General features: G+C 42.2%; 1 protein-coding gene across 1 annotated transcript; it reads left to right on the top strand.

The window, feature by feature from the left end:
- Nucleotides 1-1,476: 1,476 nt before the first annotated feature.
- On the top strand, nucleotides 1,477-8,449 carry DCSTAMP (dendrocyte expressed seven transmembrane protein). The gene is made up of 3 exons (XM_008945715.1): nucleotides 1,477-2,502; nucleotides 6,724-7,044; nucleotides 8,372-8,449. The coding sequence occupies exons 1-3, from the start codon at nucleotides 1,477-1,479 to the stop codon at nucleotides 8,447-8,449; spliced, it is 1,425 nt and encodes a 474-aa protein (XP_008943963.1).
- The last annotated feature ends 547 nt before the right edge of the window (nucleotides 8,450-8,996 follow it).

The raw sequence follows: 8,996 nt of genomic DNA, 5'->3' as shown, positions 1-8,996 counted from the left end.
AGTTTTCCACCTTTGCATGACTGTTCTGCACAGAATGTCTATATCTGTCACTGATGTCTTGTGGGAGAAAACAGAGGTGTCAGATGAGAGAGATGTACACTGTGAGCCTGACTCTGACCTCAGAGTGGTGAGGACAGAAACGCTTCTTAAATCAAGGACAGGACTTCAGATCTATTCACTGTACAGAGCAATAGCACCAGGGAATGAGCCAATCCCAAGAGCTATTGCCTACCACTAATCCCTGCTGAAGCAGTTAAGCACTGAAAACACTCATTGTCTTTCAGGGTAGTTCTCAACACCCAAAAGGATCAAGCCCAGGTGAGGCCAGGGAAAAGCAGCAGGCTGAGCTGAGCAGTCTAAGACCGGGGTCAGCAGACTGCTCCAATCACCCTCAGCTTGTTGCACACAAAGCCAGTAACGACATAACTAATGACTAATTACAATGAGAGCGAGGGGAAAATAGTGGAATGAATGCTAGCAGAATTCATAAAGTTATATGCCAGTAAAATACAGTGTGTGTTCAAAATATTTCCTGGCTACCTGCTGTGTTCAAGCTAAACAAGAGACAAAGTACTATCTTCAAGATATATTTGTGAAGACAACTGTTCCCTATTATAAGATCAAATTGTAACATTTTATTTTATTTAATTAGCATCTCATTTCTTCTAGTATGTTAAAAAGCTAATATGCAATTATGATATTGTAAAAGAAGGAAAGATGTTAGCAGTAGGCTGTCTCCCATGAAGCTGAATTGAATCCCACAGAAATACTCTGTAATCTACAGTAAATGCATGCTAGTAGGCAAGAGAGATGGTAACAAGCACAAGCAATTAGGGTTAAAAGTGTACATGGGCCATTTTGTAGCTGTGCTATCCCGGAAGAGACCCAAGAAGGAATGGTACCTCTGAGACATTTTCTTCCCACTGTACTGACCTACCTGCAGCTGAAAAAGGAAAGCTTCATTTCCCATCCCTGGGTGGCATGCACACACTGCTCTGGCTGTTCCTCACAGGTCAAGCCACACTCCCCTGCACTGGGGTTTCCATGGTCCCCTCTTCCTCTTCCTGGTGCCCCTGTAAGACCAAGCTAGTGTTTGCAGGGCCATACTGGGTGCTACAGGAAGCTTGCCTCCCTCATATACACATGCATAGGTACATATGAACTGCTGCACCTATGTAACCCATGAAAAATCAGTGTACAAAAAGCAAATGGACAAAAAATACTTTGAAAAACACAGAATACCTTTAAAGGTCATGACTTTCATGTTTATGTATGTGATACTGGGAACAAAGACTTGGTTCTCACGTGGGGTGGTTCAGCCCCCACGTGTCAGACCTGCATTTTTTGCAACACGAAGTCTTAAACAGCCAGTTAAATGCACATGATTGTCAGTAGTGTGACCCTGAATTAACAGTACTTTTGTTTTCTTTTCCTTTTAGTTTGAGCCGTTGCAGTGGTAGCAACAATCAGAAGAAAATGCAAGCATTTGTCTCAACAGCCCAGAACGCATGGGAAATTTTTATATCCGAAAGGAAGCCTGGTTGGAAATATCTGATGCAGCTTTTTGCTATTTGCTCTGCAGTTGGCTTCCTCTCAAGCTTTCTCTTATTCCTTGGCATGCACTTCTCCTTGGCACACCACCCTTTGGGTCCCTTACTGATTTCTGGATTCATCTGGATCGTACTTTCTATTGCCCTCTCCTGCTTCAAGCACCTGCGCTGTTTTAGTGTCCTCTTCCTTCTTTCTTGTGGACTGCAAAATGGCAGGGATGCTCTTATTACTGCTGGCACAGGTGTTGTGGTGGCTGGCAACATCCAGAATATTTTTCGCAACCTAAAGGTTCTGGCAGACAGTATAACCTGTCATTTAGAGTATGAGCAATTTGCCTTGATAAAATGCTATGTTGAAGCAATAAAATGGATTTATGATGTGGTCAAGCATTCCAATGAACTATCTAAACATATAGTGTACCTAAAGCATGAATTCACATCATCTTACTCCATTTCAGATGATGCATTAAAACAAGAGCTAAATAACACAAAGCAAGAAATCCAGAGAGTTGCTAATCAGATATCTTTTATGCTGACTATACTGCCCTACGTAGGCCAGAAAGTATTGCCTATAGTGGGGATTTTTCTAGTTTCTTTTGGAACTGGTCTTTTTATAAAAAAATTTGTGGGCTCTCACAGTGCCAAATTTAAGAATACTTACATCACAAAGCAGTTCATTGCATTTGATGAGCACCAAAAGCAACAGCAAAGACCCTGTCTTCTGCCACTTAACAGAAAAGAAAGAAAAGATTACGTGACAATCCCATCTTTCTGCCTCACAAGGAAAGACAGAAAAAACATGCAGTATTTTTTTCTCCCTGTAATTATTCATCTTTGCATCTGGCTTCTGTTTGCTGCAGCAGATTATTTGTTTTATTGGTTAATTATTTCTGTGAATAAACATCTCAAAGAAGTACCAGATCTAGATATTAAACTCAGCCTCTTTCAGCAGGTAAGTACTTATCAGTATTGTATATTTCATAGTTCAGTGTTGAAAAATTTCCTTTCATCTTCAGCAGCAGCGGGAGCAGTCATGCAGCCAATGAGCCATCAGTTCTTTCATGGCATTGTCACTTGAATAGTGTGACGAGCTCATAATTTAAAAAAGCATGGCTTTTTTATATTTTATTTTTATATTTTTATATACACAAAATAGCAGGTTGCCAAAAATGTCATGGTTCTTCTAGCAGAAGCCGCGGCAGCATAGAGAACCATAGAGTAGTCAGGCTGGGACATCTAGACCAACCTCATGCTCAAAAAAAACAACTTCAGAGTCAGATCTGGTTGCTCAAAGGTTTGTCTGTGAATACTTCTAAAGCTGTAGATTTCACTGCTGGAGTGTGTGATGCTGTGCAGGCACAGGAAACCTGCCCACTTTGGTGGCTTGCAACATTAGGCTTAAAGCATTTCCCCCAAACATTTAAACCTTTAATACTTTCCAGATAAAAAGATTTCAAAGGGTTGCTCAACTGTTAGCACAATAAGATACATGCTCTTTCTGACAATATTTTTTCTTACCCAGCATTTTTTATTACTTCCTCTTAGTGCTCATAATAATGAGAATTCATTCCTATTTTTCCTTATCCCCCCCAAAACTCATCTAGCCAAAAGCAATTCCACTGCATAAGATGATTAAGGTGAGCGATGCAGTAAGTGCATTGCTTAAAATTACAAGCAAACAGAGCAGGACACGCGGTCCTGCTAGCAAAGAAGTTCAGTCCCACTTTTCTGTACATGTCATATTGAACCTCTGAGCTAGCTCTTCAGACAGACCACATTTTCTATGACACCCTGCTAAATCATTGCAGGATCAGCTTAAGCAGCATTGTGGCAGACTGGTGGTCCCAGCATGTCATGGAACATTGGTCTGGTTGGGACTGAACCATAAAGAGGAAGGGAAACAATGTACAGTATCCTTGAGGAATAGAAGCACCAGGCAAATTGGAACCACTAATGAAATTAGTCAAAATGAAGTCAAGTCGCCAAATTCTGCCATACTTGAGGATGATATTTCATATTGTATATCAAAATAGCCAACTCTTCCTTGGGATAAAAATGAAATTATTGCCCAGTCTGATCTTAAAGAGTAGAAATGTAGTATCTGTATGGCAGGCGTAAGCCAAATGTTCACAAATTATGTCAGTAGAAAAAACTACTTTTCCTAGAGGATGAAGTTTGCCAACTTCTGTTACCTTCCTAATTGTTACTTGAACTTTCATTTAGGAATGTAGGTGTGAAAGCCACTGGATTCATTGTAACTGTGCAATCAGCACATGCAGTCAGTCAGACCCATCCTGGAGAGGTCCAATTCCTGTGGAAAAACAGAGAGGCTTTCCTCATCACCCTCTACAACTATGTGAAAGGAGGCTGTAGAGAAGTGGGGGTTACCTGCTAACTCTTCTCCCAAGTAACAAGTGATAGGGCAAGAGGAAATGGCCTCAAGTTCTACCAGGGGAGGTTTAGTTAGCACTGGAACAGACTGCCTATGGAGGTGGTGGAGTCACTGCCTCTGGAGGTATAAAACACATAGATGTGGTGTTGAGGGATATGATTTAGTGGCAGCCTGGCAGTGCTGGGTTAACAGCTGGACTCTATGATCTCAAAGGTCTCTTCCAACCAAAACAAGTCTATGATTCTATAAAGCCACCTGCTGCATAGCAGCTGTGACCTAGCATCACCAAATCAGCATACGAAATGGCCCTGGTCCCCTGGGATATGGTCCTTGAGAGAAAAAGGGCTCAGGAGAGCTGCTTGATATTCAACAATCACCTACTCCAAGCTAAAGAATTATTTATCCCACTAAAATCAAGCAAAAGTAGCAGGAAGCCAGCATGGATGAGCATGGAGCTCCTGACAGAACTCAAACATAAAAGATGCAGCACAAAGAAGGTGGGAGCAGGGAGGGGGCAGGCAGGAGAAATATAGAGACACTGTCAAGAGCTTAGTGACCAGGACATCTTGATAAGCTACAGACAAAACCCAGGCTGCATTCCTGTGTCCTACAATGTTTACAAATGTTTTCTGAGAAAAAAAAAAAAAAAAAAAAAAAAAAAAAAAAAAAAAAAAGACATGGGAAAGTGCAGGTCCACAGTGAAGCGCAGTAGGAGCCCTGGTGACAAAGCACATGGAAAAGTACTTACTGTTACCTTCAGCTCTGCCTTTAGTGGGAAGATCAGTGTTTAGGAATCCCAGATCTTTGGTCATGGTGCCTGGGAGAGGTTCCAAAGGACTGGAAAGAAACAAATGCTACTCCCCCCTCCAAGAAAAAGGAGGAGGATCCAGGGAACTACAGTCATCTTCACCTTGATCCCTGGGAAAGTAATGGAGAATGGAGTTGACTACAAGCTTACAACATGTCTTTAGGTCAAAGAAAGAGCTATTTCTGGGCTGCATTAGGCAGAGTGTAGTGAGCAGGCTGAGGGAGATGATCCTTCTCGTTTGCTCAGCACTTGGTAAGACCCGGTACAAAAGAGGTACACACTGGAGTGAGTTGCATAAAGGGTCAAGAACATGATTAGACTTGAACATCTGTCATAGAAGGAGAGGTTGAGAGAGCAGGGACTGTTCAGGCTGGAGAACAGATGGCTCAGGAAGATTTCATCACTGGGTCTAAACACTTGATGTGGGATGGGTATAAGAAAGAAGAGCCAGATTCATCTCAGTGGTGACCAGTGCAGGGACAAGATGCAATGGGCACAAATTAAAGGAAGTTCAGGTGTTTAAACACTAGAACAGGTTTCTGAGACAGGTTGTGGAGTCTCAATCCTTGAAGATATTAAAAACTCAACTGAAGATAACTCTACACAATTTGCTGCAGCCTTAGCTATTCTGTGCACTGCTGTGTGTGTTTTTGCCTGTGTTTCTATCCTTTGTACAACGAAAGCACCTTATCATCACCAGCCTTTGGTGTGACCTAAGTCAGGGTAAACAATGAGCTTAGTCCCACCATTTGTGGCAGAGGGCCTGAGCCTGACCCTGTCTGGCTGATTCATGAGTCCTGTACTATGAATTTGCTCTTTTTATGTACAGTGTTCACACCTATGGAAAGTTGCTTGATGCCTCCAAACCAGAAAATTATGCCATCATCAGATTGTTTCCAGGTCCCCAAGGAAGTCTAGACATATTAAAAATGTAAAATTTCATCTCAACAGATTTGTCATAATAAGCCTCAGGGCCACTGATCTCATGAGTCTAGAAAGCTGTCTAGGTGAGCAGGACAGACCCAGCAACTTCTTGAGAATTTTCTTCTTTGTATGAACAGTAAAGTGCTTCATGCACTTGTACCCATTTCATATCAAGTTCTTAATGCAGTTCTTCCTTGCTTATATATTGGTTGTATTTAGGGATAAAATGTATTGAGATAGATTGCAATAGGAATCTATCTCAAACATCAGGAAATGCTAACAGGTTGAAAATGTGTAGTGTGACTCAGGCATCTGATTTTTTCAATGAGCATCTGACAGAAATACCTGACTTCTACAGGGTGGTTAGAAGAGCCACAGGGAATTGCTACATATCCCCCTGACATAGTCAGAAAAGAGGGGTGGGTGATCCGGTGTCCCTACAGTGTTCCTACACACAGAGTAAGAAATACTGGTCCCAGCAGCACGCCTACCTAGTCCCTCCCATTCAGCATTTCAGTCCACAAGCAGTACAAGACATCAGCTCCATTAACCAAAGGCTCCTATTAGAGGAGGAGGGGTGGCTTTGTTTGCATGATAATCTTGTGGTCAGAGCCCCTGCCTAGGTGGGTGTAGAAGCACTGCTGATGAGGTACTGAGCCACAACCAAAGGGACAGACACACTCTGCTCTGCTGTTTCACTCTGAAGGAAGGACCTTCCAACAGAGGATCTCAGCAGATTCATGGGAGTGTGAAGTTACTAAACCATTATAGCCAGAATAGCTGACCATTTCCCTATTAGAGCTACTGTAAAGGTAAGTTCTTAACAGTCCAAACTGTGGGACAGTCTCCCAAGATAAATGGTGAAAATGCAGCTTGAAATATTTATAAGCAGCCAATACATATAAGAAATATTTTGATGAACATAGCATATACACATTGGATGATTTATGGTACTTTGTAAACTTAAATGTCTAAGGGAAGAAATATTAAGAAAGGAGGGGATCAGTACTATAATCAACATTTATTTTCTCCTCTCTTTATTTGTGCAGAGGAATGAGAACAGCTTTGTCATCGGTAGTGGAGCACTTATTGAGAAGACTTATCCTTTCAAGATCTCTCTGTTTAAGCAAGACTGCATCCCTCAGCCAGAGCTCACTCTCTCTACAACATGGATCCAGCTTGGAGTTATTATCTTCTTCTTAATAATTTTTGGGTTATTCTCTGGCCTCTTGACCCAACTTAAAATACTTGTGTCAACTTCATTTTATCCTGACATGGAGATGAAACGGATACAGTATTTGCATGCAAAATTACTCAAGAAAAGAGCAAAGCTACAAGAGAAAACTGCGAAGAATATATTTGCTAAAAGGGTAAGCCAGCAACTCTAGGGGGAAAAAACCCCTCCATCTCTCAGTGTGGTGGCCAGATCCAGGAAATCATTAAACACTTGTTAATTTCAATTATGTGTTAGACTTTCCCCAGTGCTCCTCTACACAGGGGCCAGAGGCACTTTGCCTATTGCTGAGATGAGATCATACAATTGTTTTGTTCTGTCCTTCAACACACAGACATGATGTAAGTCCACTCAAATTATTATGTGCTGGCAAGAAAACACTCCTCAGACTTCGAGATCTCCAGAGAAGAAACTTGGCTTTCATGAACATGCGTTGTGGTTTAACCTCAGCTGGAACCTAAACCCAAGCATCCAATGCCCACTGCTCACCCCCATTCCTCTGCCACATGTTAGGGGAGAAGAAACAGGAGGAGAAGGAAACAAAGGCCTAGGGTTTGAGATAAGGACACTTTAATAGAACACCACGAAGAGAGGAGAAACAACAGTAAAAACTGTACAACTAGTGAAATGAGATATAAACCAAGTGATAACAAAGTCCTTACCTGAGACACAGCTCTCCCTGCTCCAGCTGCACTCTGATGCCACCCAGAAAACAAGCACTATCTCCAGGGGCCAGCCCCGCCCCTTATATGGAGGGCGGGACATCATATGGCATAGAATCATAGAATCATAGAATCCTTTAGGTTGGAAGGGACCTTTAAGATCATCAAGTCCAACCATTGAGCCATTAGGGCTCTAAAGTCCTCTGCTAAAACAGATCAGGATCTGTCAGGGTTGGAAGGGACCACAAGGGTCACCCAGTTCCAACCCCTCTGCCATGAGCATGGAGCCTCCCATTGGCTGTTTGGGTTGTTTATCCAGCTGTGGCCCCGCCCAGCTGCAGCCTCACCCACCTGCAGCTGCTTGTGAACATTAACCCTTCCCTGGCCCAACCCAGCACAATATGAAATGCACCTTCACCACAAAGAGTATTTCTGCAATTTAGAGCAGCCTCTAAATGTTGGCAAAGTGTTTTTTTAATGTTGAGAAAGTTGTTGCTTAGCAAAATGGAAAGTGGCATATTTCTATTTTTAAACACAGTGGGAGTGGAACAGCAAATATCACTAGGAAACAGAATGTCTTCCATGCAAAAATCAGTCACCAGGTGTATATATGTATATATGTATGGAAATAACCACACCTGCATGCATTTATGGCAAATCCAAACAGCTGCAGACACATGTAGTTTGTTTGGGTTTAGGTTTTTCACTAGTCTTCAATACCGCCTACAGAAACGCTAGTGTCCGGGTAATCTCTAACTCGGTAATGCTATCATCATAGCAGGGTATTTCTCTCTTTTTCAGGTCGACTTTTGGTTTCCATTACTCAAGACAAGAGAGGTAGTAAGGAAGAAAGAAAGGAGTGTGGCAAACACGGTGTGAAAGAGACCAAGTGACTGGATAAGTCTGAGATGCTCTATCTCCACAGGGATCTGTGTTTTGCACCCATCTTTCCTATGGAATGCCCATTTAAAATGTAAAAAATAGGATCAAAGGCTATTTTGGGTAAGCATGGAAAAGAAGCCACGGGAGACAGTTTGCTCTCCACCACAGAGAGCTCCAGGTTGCATTAATACTCATTTTTCAACCTGAAATCTGCATTGTCTGGTACTTAAGAAATCCATAAAGGGGATGTTCTTCTGTGTAAAAGCAGTCAAACAGTTTGGAGCTTTTAAGACTGCAGCACAGACTTCTTTTGCTCCTGAACTGGCCAAGAACCTAACTAGAGGGCTTAGATATTTCTAGACATTTCTATCTATTTCTCAAAACTCAGCTGTCCCAAATCCTTCATTCTTTCCCATCCCTAGTTTCATATACCTGCTCCTGCCTATGAAGCCATCTCTTCTGCAGGGCCAGTGCCCTATATGCCCTGTCAATCTTCTAACCCAGATGAATGTCCCACCTTGGCTCCCACACTTACTTTTGCTGA

Source organism: Merops nubicus, unplaced genomic scaffold (genome assembly GCF_000691845.1).
Source record: "Merops nubicus isolate BGI_N331 unplaced genomic scaffold, ASM69184v1 scaffold17538, whole genome shotgun sequence".
NCBI classification, from domain to species: Eukaryota; Metazoa; Chordata; class Aves; order Coraciiformes; family Meropidae; genus Merops; species Merops nubicus.
Note: the sequence above shows the minus strand (reverse complement) of the source record. Positions and strands in the feature narration are given on the sequence as shown.

What these genes read in the sequence shown, in the direction of transcription:
- DCSTAMP (XM_008945715.1), top strand. Translation starts at nt 1,477, where the DNA reads ATGCAAGCATTTGTCTCAACAGCCCAGAACGCATGGGAAATTTTTATA. An exon ending in AACTCAGCCTCTTTCAGCAG is followed by an intron (nt 2,503 to 6,723) that starts GTAAGTACTTAT and finishes TTATTTGTGCAG; the next exon opens with AGGAATGAGAACAGCTTTGT. An exon ending in AGAATATATTTGCTAAAAGG is followed by an intron (nt 7,045 to 8,371) that starts GTAAGCCAGCAA and finishes TCTCTTTTTCAG; the next exon opens with GTCGACTTTTGGTTTCCATT.